The following is a 21,395-nucleotide window of genomic DNA, read 5'->3' as shown; positions in this document are numbered from 1 at the left end:
TAATCCACTGTCAGGAAAGGAACGGTAAAAAGAAATATATTTTTTGAATAAAATGTAGTAATTTACTAAATAAATAACATGTTAAAACTCAATTATTCAATGTTAAAAGGGTTAGTGGTGCATTATTGTCGGCTCGGTCTATGCTAGTGCGCCGGCGATTTCAAATTAAAAGTCCACAGTCACGCCGAACAGGAGCTATGAACTGCAGCTCCTGTTCGGCGTGACTGTGGACTTTTAATTTGAAATCGCCGGCGCACTGGGCTGTAAATAAGACTCAGGGAGAGGATTCGGATTTAAATTCCTCTTTTTGGAGTTCCTCTTTGTTTTAAACCGCAGTGTTTCTCTCCAACACAATGTGGTCCGGGGTGAAGAGGGCGGCCAGACAGTAACCGAACGGAGGACGGGGCTGGCTGCGGGGTTATAACATTATTTTCATGTCCTGGGTTAGGAGCACCTCTCGGGCTGTGCAGCTGCGGACTGTGTTTGTTGGTTTGTTTTCTGCAGCTCTCTGTTTGCTGGTTGTCTTTAAGGTATCTTATAAAATTTATTAGCTGAATATTCTCCAGAGGAAACCATCCAGCACCATGTCCTCGACGCTGGAGAGGAGTCAGTCTTTCTCTCGGTAACTTGTGTTTTATCACATATTTAACCGCGACCCTCCCTCTGTAAAAGCTATCGTTAATATTTACTTCATATTTTATCTATTCACAATCCACTGTTGTTTATTTATTATTGATATATAATCTTAAAAACGTCAAACTGACTGTCAGTAACAACTAAAGCAACGTTACTCTAATCTACGGAGCCCTGCTGGTGACATACCTTCAAAATAAAACTAAGGCGTACGAACGATTTAGATATTTAATACGTGGGAACAAATTAAGGCATGAGAATGAAAGATATTTAATGCATGGAAACATCTTACGGTGTAGTAACTACAAACTTTGTGCCTGGGAACGATATACGTAAGCATAGGAATTAGTTATATAATACATGGGAACAAGATATTTAATGCATACGATTAGTAAGGTGTGGGATTTAAATTTTATTGTGTGAAAATGTTTTAAGGTGTGGTAACTGGAAATTTTGTCCCTGAGAATTATATATTTCAGTGTGAGGATTAATATTTATTACATGGGAATGACTTGCATAGGAGTGAGATATTTCATTTTAAATGATTTATTTAATGTTTAAATATTTAAACAATATATTTAATGTGTGCCTACTACTTAATATTGTGTAACGGTATGTGATAAAACATTAATAAAACATGCCAATCGGATATTTAAAGTTTGTGAATGGTTCAATAAAGTGTGGTATTTAATGGTTTGTGAATGAGAAGGGATGTCCCCAGCAGGGCTCCGTAGAAATCTCTTCTAATCCATATAAACACTTAAGCATCATTTGTTGTATCCTGTTAAAGGGCAATTCTGCCTATTTTTACATTTCAGTTTAATACAATACAGATTTATGCACAGTCCTTCAGAGTGGTTTACTGATCAGTGAATATAGAGAAACAGATAGGAACCAGCTCTCACAGTGACTGCAACCCATACAGCGTTTTATTGAATATCCGCCAACCCCAGTGAACTGTACATGCAGTCTCAGCTGTTATAATGGATGTGGATGATGGATCATCATTTATCTAAAAACTGGTAAAACAGTGTGTCAGCATCAGGCCACACTTAACCACTCTGTCTCTCGAGAATGAAGCAACAGAATTATTCAGGAATGTTGTAAAATCAGTTTAAAGGCTGAAGGAGTAACTTCCTCCAATTGCCCGTTATGTATATGTATATGTATAAAATTGTTTGATGCTGTAAAATACTTTACATTGATTATTTTTTCCCATCTGCCCAATATTCTTCTAATAATATGTTAGTAATCTGTACGACTGATAGTGTAGTAAACAATTGTAAACCATTCTGGAAGTGATTAGAGTGTCATTTAATGCCATTTATTGAAGTGCTTTAATGTGTTGAGTACTGCAGTCTCCTTTAATAGAATGGTATTATATTATTTGTACCTATAAGTGGAATATTTGTATGTCTTCCAGCCCCCGTTCTTACATTCATTGTTATGTGTTCTGCCTCAAATAACTGACCTCATGACATTCGTTACAGTCCGTCTTTGGGAGGCCTTTTATTTAACGTCTCTGTTGGTGGAAAGGGGAAGTCATGGTCATATGATGCTTAGAGTAAAGAAGTGAAACCAGAGCTAGTTTAACAGGAGCCTGATCACTTCCTGTTTCACCCCAGTTAAGCAGAACATGACCGAAGAACCCAGTGAACACAGATAAACATACACAGCATTTCCTTTTGTACATTGGTTGGGGAAATGTAACTATGGTTTACAATATGTGGTACTGATTTGTTGGGAAGGAAAATGGTCTGTGCTCAATGGCATAGTAAATGTGCATCATTGATTGGGCTTTAGAAAGTCATGTAAATGTGGATGACCAGGTCTGACAAAAAAGAATAATGAAAATAATAAATAAATGAATAATAAAACATTAAAAAAAGCAATAACAATAAATAATTCACACAATTGTTTTATTGCTTTTTATAATTATTGTTATTATTATTATTTATTTCCGTTCCTGTATTAATACATCCCCTTTATTTATTTCCTTATAGAGAAGAGAAAAAAATGTTTGTTTAATTTTCTATTTTTAAAATTCCTTTTAAAACAGTTCTTATCTACACTTCATCCTTTACTTTTTTATTATCTTCATATAATATAGGGTCTGTATATTTCATGTTTGGGCCAAAAATATGAGAAATATAGACATGTACCAGTTTTTAAATAACGAACAAATAAATAAACTGAGAAATAAAGATATAAATAGAACAAAAAAACGTTTATCTGTTTATAACCAGAATTAAATATAAGTATCCTGCCCGTTCATGGTAGACTCCCTCTTGTGAGCCCCCTAAAGTGCCCTGACCCCCCACACACACACACACACATGACATGACTGAGTGGCTTTTCTTCTGTTCTTCAACAGTTCTGTGGTGAAACCCAGTGTTTTGTCTGAATTGACTTCCTTTTATCCAAAACAGCAATTGAGCTGTAATAAATATTAAAGATTAGTAGTTGTGTGATTATTATAAAGAGGAGGAGGAATTCCCCCTTTTGAGTCTTGGTTCCACTCAAGGTTTCTTCTTTGTGCACTGAGGGAGTTTTTCCTTGCCACTGTCAACCTTGGCTTTTTGAAAGGAGGCTCGGGCCCGGATCTCTTTAAAGCTGCTTTGTGATTACATTTTTTGTGAAAAGTGCTATATGAATAAAATTTGAATGATTATTATTATTATTAATAATATTATTAGTAGTTTTATTATTATTACTTTATGGCTATAACCAGCATCAACTTTAGATTAATTTATGGTGGAAATCATTATCCCTAACTCTGTCGCTGTGATGCAACCAAACGCATTCAGAGTGGTTTGATGTGAAATGATATGTTGTATAACTGTTATTTTTATAGTGGTGATGATAGTAAACAAAGGGTGTTCCACAAAGCAGGATTTCTCAATTTAGCCAGATCAGTTTAGACAGCCCACCCCCCACCCACACACACAAAAGGAGTCACCTTGCATCTACAGTGCAAATAAATATTAGTGTAGTCTTAACTATAAGTTGTTGATCTATTTTCTTCTGAAAAGATTGTTTGACATGTTTTTGTTGTTCTCTCCTCAAAACCAGCAATAACATGACTAAACTGGACCGTCTGAACATGCGTGTGAGCAAGCTGCTGACGGTGGCCGTACACGAGGTGCTGGAGGTGGTGAGAGAGACCGTGTGTGAATATCAGGAGAAAACCGCAAGGACACAGAGAGAGAACGAAAGACTGAGGCTCAAACTACGGGACGCTCTAGAACAGCTGGAGAAAGAGAGAGAAGGTGTGAGAGAACCCGTTAAAACATCACAACTAATTTAGAGACTAGGAACAAGTCTTATTAATGCACAGCCAATGGGCAGACGCTCTACTAAACATAAGGCTCAATGTGGTGTTTGTTTGCTGGACACATCCTCATGTGCTTTACAGACAGAATAAACAATACTTTAGGGGAGAATATAAATAAGTACCAAAGATAGGTGGGTTTTAATTTTGTGGGGGTGGAGGAGGTGTCCTACCCTCCTCAGAAGTTACATAGTGCAGTTTCTGCAGCGCTGAGCCCAGTGTAGCAACGACAGGGGCTCTGTTTTCCCCATTACAGGTCAGTGAAGCATAACAATGATTATTTAAGCTGTTATTTTGAGGTAAAAAAACTACCTAGTGTTGCTTTGACTAGATCTTGAATTTTTTTTATTATTATTTTATTAATATATTTTTTTAAATGATTAAACTATAAGCTTACATCGTGTGAACCCATTGTCATTTATTCTCATTCATACCTTTGCAGTGTCAAGGCTGGCTTCCATCTCCCTGTCGGTTAACAGCCTCTCAGCTCAGACTCAGCAGACACCCGCCTCAGATGTGACCCATTTGCGACAAGACCCTACGTCTGCTCAGACTGAGGACCCAGCTGTCAAAGGAGAAACTCTAGCCTGTGGTGGAAACACAGAGACGGTTTGTGACCTGAGGGTGGCGCTAACGTTAGCTGATATGTGTACATCAGAAGCAGAACCTGACGGTAGCACAGACTTGAATGAAACGCAGCACAGTGCACAAGTTTCAGATCCCTCACCCAAAGACTGCACTCCAAACATATCTGCGGAGGACATTAAGACTGAATCCGCTTCTACAGCACACTCCTCCCCACAGCAGCACACGTCTCAGGTTGGGTTTGATGATGTTCCTGAGTGTCTGGGGGACCCTGAAGCTGGACATGAACTCATTGGCACAAGCTCATATGGCTTTGTCTTCACCCCATCGAACTTCAGTACGGCTGGTAGGGGTGTGATAACTGGAAGGACCCCAAGGCCAGGGGTCCGAACCCTGCAGGGACCACGGAGTGAGGAGAGCCATGGTTGCCGGGTAAGGATGGCCCACTGATACTCAGATAGAGCGATAGACTAATAATATGTCTATTAAAGGAACACTGTATAATATTTTACCATAAACTTACAGCTTCACAAATCATTGTGATAATCCTCTGTCCTGTAAAAGGGAGAATAGAGCCACTGTTATTGCTACTCTGGGCTCAGCACTGCAGAAACTGCACTATGTAACTTTTGGAGGAGGGTAGGAAACCACACCCTTCCCAATTAATTACAGTACAGTGCTGTAAAAATTAATTTCACTAGGGGAGCCCCAGGAGCAAAAAAACCAAATCTTATATAGTATTACTTTGTAATTAATAAAGAGCATTGGGCTTAGACTAGATCTTTGGGGCACACCTTAAGTGATTTACAGTTATATAATTGATAAGTTAACTCTGTTTGGTTTCTGTATATTTGGAGTATTTTTATTGGCCAGAAAATATTAATCTCTATGGACCACAAATGAATTGTGATGAAGTTTGTCCAAAAGATTCAGAATTTATTCATATTTTCTACCCTAACCTTGATGAGGTTTTTGATAACACCCATATCACTGCCTCCAGGTGTGTGGGAAGACATTCAGTCGTGTGGGGAACCTTCGGATCCATGAGAGGTGTCACACTGGAGAGAAGCCGTACTGCTGCCCTGTGTGTGGCCGATGCTTCATCCAGGCCGGAGACCTGAAGAAACACAAGAGGGTTCACACTGGGGAGAAGCCCTACTACTGCCTTCAGTGCGGAAAAAGCTTCAGCCGGAGGGAGAACCTCAAACGGCATCAAAAGATCCACATCGGACAGAGTTTACATCACCAGCGCTTTTGGAAGGACCCTCAATAAGGCTGCGCTAAGACCAACATCTAATATGAGAACATCTTTCGCAGTTTTGCTGGCATTACAATATTTGACTTTCATTTTGCAGTGCAGCTTTCATGAGAAATGTATCACTCAAACCACTGTAACAAATGCTGCAACGTACAGACTGTTTGTTTCTTTCATTTACATTGAGTGTGCATTGCAGCTTCCTTTGTACTTTTGTCAACTTTTAATATCTAACAGAATGATAAAATTAATTTTAGTGCATGAATAAATCAAAACAAGTTTTACCTAAAGAAACACGCCCTTTTCTCAGGGTTTATCCACTTCATTATTTACGCAAAAGATACTTTACCTGGGGAAGCCCTGATGTGATCAGAAAACTGTTCTAATACAAATTCACCCCAGGCTAATTCCAATCCTTTCTTCGCACCACTGTTGTGTAAGTGAGAAAGTAAGCGGCAGCTCCCTGTGGTGTTTTTTTTTGGTTTTCACCATTAGTATATAGTGACTTATGAAAGTTCAGCTGCATATAGTGTAGATCTCACTCGTGTTCTTCGAAGCAATCTGATCAAGGTCTAATTGTTTTGTAAGGGAAACAACTCTCTTTTGTTCAAGATTTGAAATATGTGAACCTTTATTTATCCAGTCATTAAGAACAACTTCTTATTTACAATGGCTGCCCGGAAAAAGGCAAAGCCTCTAGAAGATATTCCAGTTGCAAGATTTAAGGATTTGATGTTGATTTTATTAATGTAATTTAAAAAAATGTAAATAATAGTCTATTTATAGATTCTCTTTTGTTCTGCTTTATTTTTACTTGTTTGAGGTTCCCTTTTAAATTTTATTTATTTATTCATTTATTTCTGTAGTTTTGTTGCTAACAAACGTAGTAGTAATTAGTATTTGTTTTCAGTACAGGACCATATAACGTTTCTCTTAATCTCTTGGGAACTAATAAGCAAGTTTTGTTAATGGAATACTACGCAATATTTTTACCTTAAAATTACAGCTTCAAAATTATTGTGATGCTCCACTGACCTGTAATATAGGGAGTAGATCCTCTGTCATTGCTACTCTTGGCCCAGCACTGCAGAAACTGCACTGCATAACATTTGGAGAAGGGTATGACACCCCCTCCACACTCACAAAACTGATTTCAGTACAGTGCTGTAAATAAGAATTACACTACGCTGTGCCCCAGGAGCAAAAACCCCAAACCTTACCAAGTGTTTCTTTAATGCGGGTTTGAAGACTGCAAGCTATGTAAATGATCTGTGTTCTGATTGGCTGCTCTTGACTGTTCCTCCAGAAGCATTCTGTCCTGGAATACGTTAGATATTTGAACATAGACAGCGTATTTCTGAGACTCTGGACTATCTAAATCCTTCAGGGGCAAAGGTCAACACTAGGGCTGGTGAGTGATTAGATTATAGTCCAAAGTCCATCTTAAATATTTATCTTTAGTTAAATTGGGCGCTTGGGGGACACATTCAAAACTTTTCATGCAAATTTTGCAAGAACTGTTGAGCTACTTGAATTTAGTCTCGTTACACAGTTCTGGTTTTGTGTCTCACTTTACATTTAAGTATTTATGTGAAAGGTCTTACTCGCTTCGCTGAAGGTAAAGGGGAATCAAGTCAGAGTCAAAACTCTCTCGACAGTTTCCACAAGTTATTTGCGTCCTGTGCTCTGATTGGTTACTTACAGACGGGCAGCTATTTCAAACAATCACAGCGAAGGAGAGGCGACGCTCGTCGGAAAACGGGTAAGAAACAAAAGTGCATATGTAAGTGCGAATTGTTCACATTAATTTCTAATAAAAATCATTTTTTATGCCCGGAAAATAATACAGTTTCAAAGGACGTCAGGGCAAATTAGTTTCTAATATAGAAAATGTATAGGAAATTTAGTATCAAGTGAGTAATCGTACTAGGAAAAGATTATTTAATTTGCTAAAACTACAACAGCAACAACAACCACACAGAGTTATGGGGGTCTTGAAAACATTTAGCACTTTACATATTGATACTTAATTTTAGAAAGAGTTACTATCAGACAAGACCGAAATTGTGCATAAAACGACCCAAATGAAACCTATATCGGGTTTGCCCTAAAACGGGTGGGAAGAAGAACCTGCAGCTGAGTCTTTGGAAATAACATACCGTGTATTAAAACCAGGAAAATAATACAAATGAGGGATGAAGAGGCTGAATACGGTAGCTATTAAATAGTATTTGGTGAGGTAAACACACAAAACACGCTATTCCAATAAACAGCACTTCACAATTTTCCTGCCGTCAGTAAATGTTTGAAGCAGAACGTGTGGATAATAAACGACCGAAACAGTATATGCGCTGCTATTTGTAAATGGTTGGTGCTATATCTGAATAAAAATGTTGGTGAACAGCTGTGTGGGCTGAATAAATTAAGTGTGTGTAGAGGTGGAGTGAGTGAGGGAGTTAGTTTATTGCGGAAGTGGAGAGAGGTGTGAAGCGCTGCTGTTGTGTTCTGAGACCAGCCTCGGTAAGAAAACACTGAAATACACAATATACACCGCCTTAAACCTCACCCTTCTCAGCCGGACTGTGTCTATACCCTCTGCCTTTGTCTTAAGCTCACTCCTATAATGCTTGCTGAGGGAACTTTTCGGCTGTGTAGGGGTTCAATTTAGTGAGCCTTGACGTATTCACACGTCCACAGTGACTGTGTCATTAGAAACGTGTTATTTGATTAAATCTAAAACAACCTACTTCTGAGGCTGTAATCCTCTGCGAGTGGCAAATCCAGTTAATATCTGTTAATGGCAAGAACAGCGAGTTTTAAAAGTGCTTGTTCATCTTTATAATGATTATATGATGGTTTGTTGTGTTCTCTCACATTTGTACTATATGTTAAATTTAAGTGATTTTCCAACCTGCATGAATAAGTCCAGATTCAGACCATATAGAAGTAAGCAAAGGGATTTCATATTAAACAAAGCATTTTATTAAAACTTAAAGAAGCCCCCTTGAGGAAAATCAAGTGTTTACCTTGTTAGCCACTCTCTGTGGGGTTAGTTGTACTCTAGAAGATGTGTCATGAGTGAAATAAGCAGCCAGTGCCATGGCTGAACATTTCGATTTTGAAACAGCGGTGTTAAAAAGGCAAATTCAGACAGCTAGGGTTTCATACATCATAAACTTAAAGAACCAATGCTGTCAATTTAAGGAGCTTCTGATTGGCTGGTGAGTGGCAGTGGAGATAGAGGTGGGGACTAATTGCATATTCCTACAGACTGTAGTGGAAATTTTTCTAGGATGTAACCTGCAAAAATATAATTCTGATGAATAGATATGTTTTAGGGGTTTGATCAATGACCAGAAGGTTTTTACAATAGTAGTGACAGGAACCAGGGTCACAATGTTTATGACATAAAAATGTATTTATTCCACTGTTTATTTGGATTGCTGATATTCCTAAATCATCTGGGAAAAGGGGCAAAAAAAGTTTACTTAAAAAAAAAAAGTAAAAACATGTTTAACTCTTAAATGACTTTGTTTAACTCTTAAATCCTTAACTTATCAGACATTTTGAAGTAATTGGTAATATTGCCCTTGAAGAACCACCAATCCTCAGTCTGCTGTGGTGTTTGTATTAAGAAGCTCATGGTGTTGCACAGTGATGAAGATCCATGGAAAAATCCTAAATCACTACCTCTCCTGTCATGCACCAGTGGACAAGGAGGGGTTTCTGTACAAAAAGGTGAGCTGAAGATGTATCCAAGTGTAGAAATCATCTATGTTTTCATTGGGCTTTGTGACTGTAAGCTCATGTATGTATTTTTGGACATTTATTAAAAGATTAAAGTGTATTCATCACAGTGGTAATTAATCTCTGGAGGACTATGTGGTCTGTGCAAATATACATACTCTCATGAAATGCATAAAACTGTAGCCTATATCTGTATTTCACTTGCAAACCCTGGACGTTTTGGTCAGTGAATCAGCCTACATATCTGCTGACCTGGTCACTCATGTGTCAGTTGAATATTCAGTGAGTCACAAATTACTGCTGCCTTCAAGAAAATTACCAGTAACTCATGATTTATAAACTGATGATTTACCTTCTGAAACCCTGAAAGGAACACTATGTAACATTTGGGTTATTTGCTCCTGGGGCTCTCCCTAGTGTAAATAAACTTTACTGTACTGAAATATGGAGGCAGAGAGAGGGGTTTGGTTTCCTACCCTCCTCCAAAAGTTACATAGTTCAGTTTCAGCAGTGCCCAGAGTAGCAACAACAGAGACTTTGTTCTCTCTGTTATAGGTATTAAGTAGTATTCCTTTAAATTAGATGGCCCTCCCATCTGTATGTTTCAGCAGGCTGATGTAACACATCTGGTCACTTGGACACAATCCCATTGGTCCAATCGCATTTCTTATATTACCCCTACCACTAGTCACAATGTGTAGTGGTTAAAATCTTCCTCTATGAAAAAAGAGCAGGATACGTAATCACAACCCAAATAAAACAAAGCAAGTGTCATTCGCAGGCTACTAGCTATGGTCTGTAAGCAGTTCTGCCAGTCTTCAGTGATTTCAGAAATGCTCTACTGGAATTCCACCTTAGTATTTCAGTATCCTCAGGATACTACTAAAACTTTTCCTTATCTCTCTATCCCAAGAAAAACTGACAGACCTACCCCTAGTAAAGTGAAGGGCTAGGGCTAAGTTGTAGGACCAAGTGGTGAAATGGAATTGGGCATTTGTGTTCTCCTACAAGTGTGTTGAGCTGCAGTTACGTTGTATTAGCAGCAGTTTGAAAAGAAGAAGTGGCTGGCATTCTATGTCAGAAGAGTTATTACAAAAACAAATGTATATTTCCACCCTCTTGTGAAAGACCTGCACTGGCTGACTGTATCCTTTAAGATAAGGTTTAAATTGTTTTGCTTGTTTGTCTTTCTGTTCTAGCATGTGATCTTAGATTAGCAGATATCAGCCTTCAGTAAATATCTGTTAAATAAAGCAAACACAGGAGGTCCACTTTCTGTGGAAGTTATTTTTATATTTTGAATAAGGCAATAATATGGTACACACCTTTTAAGACTTGAAAAGAGATCCCTTAAATCAGTGGCTTCCAAATTTTCTGCAGTGCCCCCTTTTTGTAAATGAGAGTAGTTTCATGCCCCTCTCCTCTCACACACCTACACATATTTTACTTCCAGATATAAAACTGCAACAAAAATAAAATGAGAAATCAAATTTACAGTGGAGTCATTACAAGTGACAAGCCTTAAATGTCTTATTCATGTTCCTTGCTGCACTGCCCCCAGCAATACCTCCCCCAATTTGGGAACCACTGTCTTATATGTAGCTTATAATTTAACTTCTAGCTTTGTTGGTTTATATATGTTTATTTATGTTATATAAATATGCAGCAACATTGATGTATCTGTGTTAGCGCACACTTTGTCTTCAGTTGTGGGTAACTGAGGCCTGTATTATGTCTATAAAACTATTTGAGCTGCTAGTGCTTTGTAATCATGTATTCTTATTATTAACGTTATTATGTGTGATCAGGGTGAAGTGAACACATCTTATCAGAAGCGCTGGTTCACTCTGAAGGGGAACCTGCTGTTCTACCGTGACCGGCCAGGAGACAGGGAGATCCTGGGGGTCATCGTGCTGGAGGGCTGTTCTGTGCAGCTGTGTGAATCAGATGAGCAGTTCGCCTTCTCTGTGGTGTTCAGCGAGGCTGGCCTCCGCACCTACAAATTCTCCGCCGAGAACCAAGCCAGTCAGGTGTGCTGGGTTAAAGCCATTCACTCCGCCCACCACAGCTTCCTCTCCATCCTCCTGCAGGACCTCCACCAGCAGTACCTGGGTACGAAGAGCTTCATTTCAGCTTGAGTCATTAAAAAGCTTAATACTGATACTGCATGATATTAAATAATTATTCGTGCCCTTATTGTACAGTATTACTTCAAACCATCTTAGCACTTTACAGTTGCACATCTGAAGTGTCTTTGTTTATATTCTTGTCCTACAGAGGCAGCACGAGAGGCAGGTGTGAAACCAGTGGATGGTTTTCAGACGGTTAAAGAAAGCATGGCTTATTCACAGAAGTCGCATATAGCCTCTACGTTTTACACACAGAACAACACCCTGGAGGTGAGAGGCTCAGCGGCTCCGGGAAACAACCAGCAGCTCCAGCCCATACCCACCATGGCTAAGCATCCTGGCAAACGATCCCCTAAACTCTGGCCTAAACGAAGCGCCCAAGTCATGCCCATCAGCTGCCCAGCTTCATCCCCTGGGGAGTGGTCAGAGCCCACAGAGGAGTTCAGCAAAATGCACGAGGAATTTGGAAGGGAGGTGAGGCAACTGATCGCTGATTGGCAGAAGAAGGCCCGGGAAACGAAGGCTGTGCCTCAGGAAGATCTCATTGATTTGGATTAGGTGAAAAATCACAATAATATGCACAGTTTTCTTTTATTTCCAAATAATATCTGAACATTGAAGACATATTTGGTGTCTTAAGTTTGCTTCTTTAGTGTTGCACGTGTGCTACAAGATGTTTCTAACAGGTGATGGAACATTGTAACAAAAATTAGCGTCATCCAAACTGCATTACACTTGCTTGTGTGGTTTTTAACACTTGATATGATATCTTGTAATTTGCATATTGTACATGCTGGTTTGTAGATGAGTGTGGTCAGAAACATGAACACAGATCTACTAGAAAATACTGAACAACTCAACATAGTTAAACTCATCACAGCTCCAGTGCAAAACTAAGAATTAATCTTTGGACATGAATGTCTGGGTTGATCTATGGGAAATTATGTAAAGGAGATTCTTCACCTGAGAGACACTATACATAGCCAGTCAAAAAGCTGGAGGCACATGAATTATAAAATGTTTTAGTACATATGCATGTGTTATTAGTGGATTTGTAATGGAACATATTAAAGGGGGATTCCACTTTCCACAATTCCACAAATCATCAGCATAAAACCATGGTTGAGATGTAAATAACAAATGTTTTAGGAACATGAGGCTTATCGTTTACGTTCACGACACATGCCCATGAATCATAGACATATCCAATATAGGACCTGCTATGAAAGATATTTGAAAAGATTGGGTTTGACAGATGCATACAGCCTGAAAAAATCCGACCTGTGTCACTTCAGCTTGGTAATGGGAACATAACCCACGACTTACAAAAACTCACCATTTTGTAGAGTTGAGTTTTATATAGGTTGAGGATACTTAAGCCATCTGGCAGCATACCATTATAATTTCATATTCTTTCTGAGCCATCTGGTTCCTTTCATCACTGCTCTCAGTGATTTCGCTTATTTTAACCATTTCATTTTGCTTTTTTTAAAAAACATTTCTTTCAGTTTCATTCAAGGTACAAAATGTGAATGTGAAGACTGTGAAACGCTGGGTTGTCAGGGCTCAAAGCTTTAAAAGCTTTTTGTTTGTTTGTTTTTACAATTGCTTGTAAGAGAATCCTGGCCAATCGATATAAAGGCTTTGTTTTTTATTCCTATCATAGAAGACACTTTGATGAATATGAAGGTGAGTGCCGTGGGTAAATATAGTTAAAGGATAATCATAAATAAATTAACAGTGAAAACATCATATTTTCCTGGAAAGAAGGCAAGGAGTCTCAGTTATGCGACGTATGCACTTATTAAACACTTCTTTGTAGATGTTGATTGTATTTTTATGTTATCATTGGAGTTATTTATGTTTTATTGTGTATTTCTTTCATTATTATAATATTTATATTTTTCTGTGATAAAATTACAAATGACCAAATGTTCTAAATTATACTTTAGTTTTAAGTGTATTTTTAATGTCATTTTTTGACATTTTTGGGTTCAAGTGGTGAATCTGAATATTTATTGGATGCTATGAGATGTATGTTTATATTGCTTGATAAAATCTGATATATAAATTTAATGCAATTGATGTTTGTTCAGTTGTTTGCTAGCAGCATATTTGTTTATAAATGACTATATCATACGGTGTCTCATAAATCTATGGTTACTAAAGATTACTGAACAACTCGACAGTTTAAGGAAAAAAAGTATTTCAATCGCACATATCTACAGGATCTGCTCCCCACATCTAGCTGTATGCTACATTAGCCTCTTAGCTCCAGTGCAGAGCTAAAGATGCTAACTTCAGACACAAATCATTCTTTGGTTGCTTTATATTTAGGAAAAGTTGGAAACCATTTCCATTCACTGCTAAGCTACTGCTTATCTGTTTACTATATAAGTCACAAGGTTTTAAGGTAGTATGTTGAATTATTAACTGCTAACAATGGAAAATATTCAGTAACATGGCATGTCATTGAAGCAAATCATTCTTTCTTCACCTCTTGATCTTGTCCTATCCATTGTAACAGGTGGAATTTTATTGCTCCTAAATGCTGACAACAAAAAATTGGCTCTACAAATGCCACAGAGAAGAACATGTGTGGAGGTTAAAAGGGCAAAATGCCTTCAGGCCAAAGAATGATGGGAGACAGAAAGCATCGTCAAAAAACGTCAAACGTCAAAAAACATGAAGTGTGTGTTTGCTGCATGGAGCAAAACACTGTAGATAAAAACACATGCATATCTCTCAGTCACATGCACTACAGGCTTGATGTGTCATTTTTCTACAGTCAGTGTCAGGCCCATATTAGCACTTTTGAGTCCAAGTTAAGTTTCTCATAGACAGAATTATTATTATTTTTTTTTTTTTTTTGAGTTTGGGTTTGAGTTGCGGGGAAGTTCTCAAAATTTAGACCATTACATCCTGATTTTGGCTGGAGGAACAGGGCAGAAACATCCTCTGTAAGTATATTTTCTATTAATTTATGTTCTCTCATCTCATTGACCACACTTTTTTGCCTATATATTTGTACAGGACTTTTTAGATCTTTTAATTGTAAATGAAGCAACAGGCTGGTTATGGTTTTTGCCCTATTTTGTGTTTATATTTGAGTAAACAACTAACGAGCTCTGAAAGAACAGAAGATACAAAAAAAGACAGTGCACTTAATCTTTAAAATAAAACGTCAGCTGTTGCTGCTGTGACCGAAATAACTCTTCCTTCCCCCATTCACACAGACCATTCTGTTTTAGACCAAACATATTTAGTACAAGAGAACACAACTTTTCTCTCCTTGGTTAGGTAGGATGGCCAGGCCTTTCCCTTCCCCCATACTTTAGTATGATGCTTGCCGGCAGCGACATCTGTTGGTGAACATAACAGTGTATGGCAGTTAATGTTCTCCTCCAAGTGTGTTGAGCTCCAATGTTGCTGTGTTGACAGCAGGTTAAAAACATTTATTTATTTATTTTAAGATATTGTTCAGTTCCTTTTTGGGAAATTTTAGATATTTTTATTTTGTATTAATGTTTAATTTCTGGGTGAAAGAGAAGAATTGTTCATGATCCAGGAAAGAGTATAAAAACTTGTCCTGATGCGGACACAATGCTTTCCATAAAAGGGACAGACAGGGTGTGTCGCAGTGAGAGAGAGAGAGAGAGAGAGAGAGACACACTCTGGGTCTTTGGAGAGAAGCCATATCGGTTCTCACAACTCTGCATTTCGGTACATGCCTAACACACTTCAAGACATGATGGATGGCTGGCAATGGAGCTCATATATGGAGTGGAGTCTTATGCTAAAGTAAGGGTCAGTGTGTGCTCCTCAATATAGAGCCATATTCCTGATACAGTCACATCAATATTTTAGTTCTCATCCTCATCAATGCAATTCCATATCTAAAAACTCAAAGATAAAGACTGAATATTGTAGCAGGCAAGGTGGTGAAGTAAAGACGTTAATGTGTACAAATGGTCTGTGATCTATCAGCTAACAACCAAATCCTGGCCATTTTATCAGTAGTGTCCTAATCATTTTTAGAACCGTTAAACTCTGGCCTAATTTTTCAGACTTATTTTACAGTTACTGTTCTTTAAGCTTTGAAACTGGTATGTAGGGCATGTAGTTGCAAGTCAACGGAATGCCCATAATTCCAAGAATTTAGCAGTTTAAAGACAGTTAGGAGTTAGGCAAAGGATCTATCAGCTAACAACACAAAATCTTTGCTCGTTTGTTGTACACTTGAAACTTCAAAATGAACACATATGAACACGTTTATATCACAGTAACTGTTATAAATTATCTAGTAACTAACTAGTATGAAGTCATATAATTAGTTTACAGTTTAAAACAACATTAGCATAGTATGTTAGCACTTTAAAAAAAACTTTACATTTTCAAAAGAAGCCATTTTCACCCAATAAATACATAAACGGACTGATTTTCTGTTCATTGTTTACTTGGCACTAGCTGGTAGTGTGGTGGTGTCATCTGGTCTGTTGCCATTTTGGATCTGAATCAAATCCCTTCAGTAAACGCTCTTAAAGTTTCATGGCTGTGTTATGTTGTCTAGTACATTGCCAGATCATTCAGGGGATCAAGTGTTGACATTAGCACACCGTTTGAAGATTGAGGGCCAAATAAATAAAATGCAGCTAATCCAAGAGTAACTCACATATGAAACCAAATGGGATATTCAGGAAAGTCAGCTGTTTGTTGCCCCTTGTGGTCCTTTACCTGTTTTAAAGTTGGTAACACCCATAAAAAGGTGGCATTGTCAAGCTTCCAAAATAATGGTTTCTAAAGTACAGAGCCTAGTCCTGACGTTCAATCTGGCCACAACATTAGCCATCTTTCCTTATAAGACTGCAGGCTGCACCAATCTATGAATTCACCTCATTCCAAGGCGTTCAGATCCTATTTTGGATGGTGGGGAACGAAAGGTGACACTTGAAGCACACAACACTCCTCTCTATTACTTTCCCCTGCTCACTCTTTCACTGCCAAACCTGATGGTGATGCTATAGTTAGACACCCAATGCCAGTATATAAGGTCCCATAGGATCAGCATTTACATGTCAGTCACACCGGCTTGGCGCAGGCTTCTCCTCTCTTGACCAATCCCCCAAACTCCACATAACCTTGAGAGATGGTGAGTGTTTTGCTGTGAATATTTGGACATTTTGGCGGCATTGATGATTCGCAACAACATCAGGGAGAACTTAAAGAACTAAACAAGCTAAAATAAAATTCCGGGATTACATTATAAAATATATATCACTTAGAAAAACCATATGATTTCAGGTGCAAATGGCATGAGAGACTGGTTGTCTCTAGTTTTTGCTCACAGACTTGTGTTTTGTCAGAGGTTTGGCAAGTCAGGAAACTCTAGTATGCCAAACAGCTTTACTAGACATGCATCCTTGAAAGCAGATTGGAATTAAAATGGCTGTGGAAGGCAAAGTATCAAGTCCTCGGTAGCCAGTGCCAGACCACATTAAAGCTTACTGTGCTATTTGGCTTGTGCTTGTTGATGTAATATGGCATGGATTTGTATCGGGAATGCAATATGATCTTAAAACATCAGCGGCTCAAGATGATAAGATTTTTTTAGATTTTTTGACCTGGGTTTGGGATCCAATTCTAAAAAGACCCACCAGGGATCTCAGCATAGGACAAGAATGTTGTTGAGTAGGTTTTTGGTGTAAGTTCTTGAGGAAGACCTTCTGTGTTTTTGTTCATCTCCAGGCACCCAAGAAAGCCAAGAGGAGGCAGGCAGCAGAGGGTGGTAGCTCCAATGTGTTCTCCATGTTTGAGCAGAGCCAAATCCAGGAGTACAAGGAGGTGAGACAAACAGACCTGTGTTGTACTTATGCAATATCCACAATTTAGCATCAGAACATGATGTACAGATACAGCATGACAAGAATAATTTGATTGTATACTGAAACAGCAGAATCCTCAGTGTTGAATTAGGACTCATGGTGCAGCTGAGTACACAGAAAAACTGCCACATTTCTTCACTGTAGCTGTCATTCCAGCACAGCAGGTGCTAACTCAACAACTCAGGATTCTGCTGTGTATGTCAAGCTAAAGATTAGCTCTGCTGGCCAAGCAAACCTTGTGGTGATCAGCTGCCTCCTCCTACTGAGCACGCCATATGTGTTGAAGGGGGTCCCCAAAATGCCAGGGTTAAAAATAAACTATGTTGTTGTGGCTTATGCCAGACTTCCTCTATCTCTCTATTAACTTGCCTCATAAAAATAAATCAGAAGGTCTGACACCACTATCGGTGGAGGCACAGCGGCTCTCTTTCCATTTTGTTTTTGTTTATTTATTATCATGCTAATCTCATGCTAGATTGAGAAAGCTGCAAATCCTGAAACTGCTAATGTTAGCAATCAGGCTCTTCTCCAAAATTACCCCAATGGAATGTCTTGCTCAACAGTTGGTAGATGCTAGCAGAATTTAGCCCCACTAGCCAAATGTTCATTCTTCAGGGGGATTAGCTTCAGAAGTGTAACAAAGGTTAAATAAGATTAGCATAATTATACTCATTGTTATCTGATCATTTTCAAAGTCAGAAGAGCTTTAAGGGATCTCTCTGGACTTCCAGGTGTGAGATTCCGGTCTTCCTGACATTAATTTTTTCTTGGAGTGAACATTCCTCTTGAAGTGCTTGCATAATGGAAGTGATATGAAAAAAATGAGGGACTAGTTGGGGGTGAGTAAAGGGGACAAGTGTAATCAATCCCTTCTCCTTAAATGTTCCCAAAGTCCTGTCGCAAATTCCAAGAACATTTCAACACCTTAGAAAGACAAGTGGCACGACAGCTGCCAAGAGTGCCCCATGTCTCAGGTTTCCTTCTCCGATTTCAAGGGGTCTTATTCTCAGAGCTCACACCATGCGCTGGCACCATGAGAGTAGAGACATTTCATATTTATGTTGACACATTAACTCATTCTTAATTATTCCTATAGAGGCACTCTGATTATTCTTGAAGTCATGTAAAACATGATGGTGTAATTAACAGGTTGATTGAGTGGTATGCCGTCAATGCTTTACTAGGGGAGCACACAAATGAGTGATGTTCTTGAGCATTCTAGTAGCACATATTTCATGATGACAGATGGACACTGTTAGGCACGCTTAATAATAATATGTATAAGCCTGACTGACATGCTGCGGTGTGCCTTATGCTTTCCAGAATAAAAAATGACAATGCCTGTGTAATCCTCTCAGACTGAGAAACATTTTCCTGAGACTCAAAAGGGATATCCAAGAATGAGACACCTCAGTAATGACTAATGAACTTTCAGGGCTGTGTCTAATCGTAACATGCATGCTGCCAGATTCCTTGAATGACATCTTTAATTACAAAGTTAGCAAAAGGCTTCCAATCATGTGCAAATCATAAACATCTCCTACCCTCTCAGAATAAAACAAACTAATCTTCTTTGGAGCGGTCCAGTCAAGGCTATATCTTCAGTGCATAGAGTTAGAGAACATAAATGTATCATACTCCACTGCCATTTTATATATTTATTTAACATTAAGCTGAGACTACACACAGTGTCTTGAGTTTTTTTCTTTTATTTGACCTTTTCTATTTAAACTCATTTAAAGGACACACGTGTACATTTTGTACATTTGGTATTTCAGTGACGTCGTTTGTACGTTGGTGAACACAAATGAAGCTCTGCAGCACCTGTTTTCTTGACAGTGTGTGTGTTAACCTAAACTTTAAGGTCTGAATTAATAGTCATGCGAGTTAAGTGTTTTTTGTTATTTATCTCCCAAACCCACAGGCCTTCACAATCATCGACCAGAACAGGGACGGCATCATCAGCAAAGACGACCTAAGGGACGTACTGGCCAGCATGGGCCAGCTGAATGTGAAGAATGAGGAGCTGGAGGCCATGGTCAAGGAGGCCAGCGGACCCATCAACTTCACCGTCTTCCTCACCATGTTCGGTGAGAAGCTGAAGGGTAGGTCACTTGGTTTCTATTGGCCCTATGCCTTCTAGTTAATTTCAAAATTAAAATGCAAATTATGTTGCATATGGTTGCTGCCAGTCTAAAAAGCACTGAAAAAGATAATGCTCATACTTCAGCGCACTGTAATATATATATACAGCTTATATATGTAACATACTGGAGAAAAATAGAACATAATATACGTTTTCTATTCATAATTAATATTTCTTTATAAAAAAATAATATATATATATTATCCAGTTTTTTTCCAGTTTTCCAATGTGTTACAAAATGCCATAGCAATTGATTTTATATTAAATGTTCAGTAAACCAGCAAAGACATTTCTTGTTTTATATTGACTCACACTGTACACCTCCTCATCTGGTCAAAGGCAGTAAATAATAAATAAATATTGTCATAATTCTTTAAGGTGCTGACCCTGAGGATGAAATCGTTAAAGCATTCAAGGTCCTGGACCCTGAGGGAACCGGCGGAATCAAGAAGGAATTGTACGTATATTTCTGTGCTGTCCAAACAAACTGTCTCCACATTTGTTTTTCATTATTTTTGGATACACTTTGAGCGATCAACATATATATTTTTATCTCTCTCCAGCCTTGAGGAGCTTCTGACCACCCAGTGCGACAGATTCAGTGCTGAGGAGGTCAGCTTCAGTTTTCTTTCATTATTACTTTAAAAACAATAACTTGTTTTTACTAATACGACTACTACTGCTTCTTGTCAGTCTAACTGCCTTAAGAACTGACCTCCACTTCTGAAATATTACTGTTAAAATCTTTTATTATAGGCAAATAAGATTAATTTTACAAGAACCACCGTGACCCTGAACTGGATAAGCGTTTACAGATAATGAATGAATGAATGATTTTTAGATAATATTAATAGTTTGTTAATTTGATATATTTTTAAAACAGAACTTGATTTTGGATGATCTTTGTATTTATTTGTATCCTTATTAGGACTTCTGTATGGCATCTGCATATAAATGTTACTTGAAATAAAGGTTTTTCCATGTTTCTCGCTCTGCCATCTTTCAGATGAAGAACCTGTGGGCTGCCTTCCCCCCAGATGTGGCTGGCAATGTTGACTACAAGAACATCTGCTACGTCATCACACACGGAGAGGAGAAGGAAGAGGAGTAAAGCACCTTCCTTCTGTCCTTTCATTCATCCATCATCCATCCATCCACCTCTCCTTTCATTTCTAACCCAAACTACATCCCTACCTCCACTCTCCTCCACGTCATGCTCACATTCTGCCTCTCTAATCTCTCCATGTGACCTCCCTCCCTCACTTGCCCAGCCAATAGAGAGACTTGGGTTGGGTTGGATTTGGGTTTTTCTGAATGTGAGTTAGCCATGGAGTTAGCGGCTTCATGTTCAATAAAAGGAAGGCTGTGTCATTAAACTGCCATTGCTCTCCTGTTCCCCTCTTTCTCTTTGCCTTTACATGGCACTTTTTTATTTTCTGTATCTCCTTCAGTCCAGTCAACCAGCGCGTGCACCATACCAACTTTATGCTAATTCTCAGCAGAGAAGCCTTTCTTGGGTGCTATGGTGTGCGCCCAGCTGTTGGTTTGAAACAGATCGGCAGCTAGGCCTCCAGCAGCAGGGCTGCGGAACTGGACGTACTGAATTTGTGGAGCAGTACTCTTCCCCTGTCAATCATAATGAGAAAAGGAGGAGGTTAAAAGAGTGGGGTTTCCAGACGTCTACAAT

General features: G+C 38.6%; 3 protein-coding genes and 1 long non-coding RNA gene across 6 annotated transcripts; 3 read left to right on the top strand and 1 right to left on the bottom strand.

The window, feature by feature from the left end:
- Positions 1 to 255: 255 nt before the first annotated feature.
- On the top strand, positions 256 to 6,310 carry LOC136691073 (zinc finger protein 391-like). Its single transcript, XM_066663370.1, has 4 exons — positions 256 to 622; positions 3,706 to 3,902; positions 4,407 to 4,981; positions 5,550 to 6,310. The coding sequence occupies exons 1-4, from the start codon at positions 585 to 587 to the stop codon at positions 5,820 to 5,822; spliced, it is 1,083 nt and encodes a 360-aa protein (XP_066519467.1). The 5' UTR covers positions 256 to 584; the 3' UTR covers positions 5,823 to 6,310.
- Positions 4,469 to 7,481, bottom strand: LOC136691076 (uncharacterized). Its single transcript, XR_010801829.1, has 4 exons — positions 7,409 to 7,481; positions 7,025 to 7,122; positions 5,509 to 5,666; positions 4,469 to 4,551 (listed from the first exon to the last, which is right to left on the bottom strand). It is a non-coding gene; the product is annotated as an uncharacterized lncRNA (long non-coding RNA).
- Positions 7,482 to 7,498: 17 nt separating this feature from the next.
- Positions 7,499 to 21,191, top strand: LOC136691075 (myosin regulatory light chain 2, skeletal muscle). Its single transcript, XM_066663374.1, has 6 exons — positions 7,499 to 7,566; positions 17,426 to 17,521; positions 19,487 to 19,667; positions 20,087 to 20,165; positions 20,272 to 20,320; positions 20,715 to 21,191. The coding sequence occupies exons 2-6, from the start codon at positions 17,486 to 17,488 to the stop codon at positions 20,817 to 20,819; spliced, it is 450 nt and encodes a 149-aa protein (XP_066519471.1). The 5' UTR covers positions 7,499 to 7,566; positions 17,426 to 17,485; the 3' UTR covers positions 20,820 to 21,191.
- Positions 8,266 to 13,703, top strand: LOC136691074 (sesquipedalian-1-like). 3 transcript variants are annotated; one of them, XM_066663371.1, is made up of 4 exons: positions 8,266 to 8,324; positions 9,366 to 9,542; positions 11,360 to 11,663; positions 11,829 to 13,703. In XM_066663371.1, exons 2-4 carry the CDS (start codon positions 9,462 to 9,464, stop codon positions 12,236 to 12,238), a joined length of 795 nt encoding a protein of 264 aa, XP_066519468.1. In that variant the 5' UTR covers positions 8,266 to 8,324; positions 9,366 to 9,461; the 3' UTR covers positions 12,239 to 13,703. The 3 variants fall into 3 exon arrangements, with proteins under 3 accessions (XP_066519468.1, XP_066519469.1, XP_066519470.1); XM_066663372.1 differs by having other exon boundaries at positions 8,283 to 8,324; positions 9,401 to 9,542; XM_066663373.1 differs by having other exon boundaries at positions 8,298 to 8,324; positions 9,440 to 9,542.
- Positions 21,192 to 21,395: the final 204 nt, after the last annotated feature.

Source organism: Hoplias malabaricus, chromosome 3 (assembly GCF_029633855.1).
Source record: "Hoplias malabaricus isolate fHopMal1 chromosome 3, fHopMal1.hap1, whole genome shotgun sequence".
Lineage (NCBI taxonomy): Eukaryota > Metazoa > Chordata > Actinopteri > Characiformes > Erythrinidae > Hoplias > Hoplias malabaricus.
The sequence above is the reverse complement of the archived record's forward strand: the minus strand, read 5'-3'. Positions and strand labels throughout refer to the sequence as shown.

Excerpts from the sequence above, each read along its gene's own strand:
- LOC136691075 (XM_066663374.1), top strand. The coding sequence starts at position 17,486 with ATGTTTGAGCAGAGCCAAATCCAGGAGTACAAGGAG. Across the intron at positions 17,522-19,486 it reads AAATCCAGGAGTACAAGGAG|GCCTTCACAATCATCGACCA; the intron begins GTGAGACAAACA and ends CCAAACCCACAG. Across the intron at positions 20,166-20,271 it reads GGCGGAATCAAGAAGGAATT|CCTTGAGGAGCTTCTGACCA; the intron begins GTACGTATATTT and ends ATCTCTCTCCAG.
- LOC136691074 (XM_066663371.1), top strand. The coding sequence starts at position 9,462 with ATGAAGATCCATGGAAAAATCCTAAATCACTACCTCTCCTGTCATGCA. Across the intron at positions 9,543-11,359 it reads AGGGGTTTCTGTACAAAAAG|GGTGAAGTGAACACATCTTA; the intron begins GTGAGCTGAAGA and ends ATGTGTGATCAG. Across the intron at positions 11,664-11,828 it reads CCTCCACCAGCAGTACCTGG|AGGCAGCACGAGAGGCAGGT; the intron begins GTACGAAGAGCT and ends CTTGTCCTACAG.
- LOC136691073 (XM_066663370.1), top strand. The coding sequence starts at position 585 with ATGTCCTCGACGCTGGAGAGGAGTCAGTCTTTCTCTCG. Across the intron at positions 3,903-4,406 it reads GCTGGAGAAAGAGAGAGAAG|TGTCAAGGCTGGCTTCCATC; the intron begins GTGTGAGAGAAC and ends ATACCTTTGCAG. Across the intron at positions 4,982-5,549 it reads AGGAGAGCCATGGTTGCCGG|GTGTGTGGGAAGACATTCAG; the intron begins GTAAGGATGGCC and ends CACTGCCTCCAG.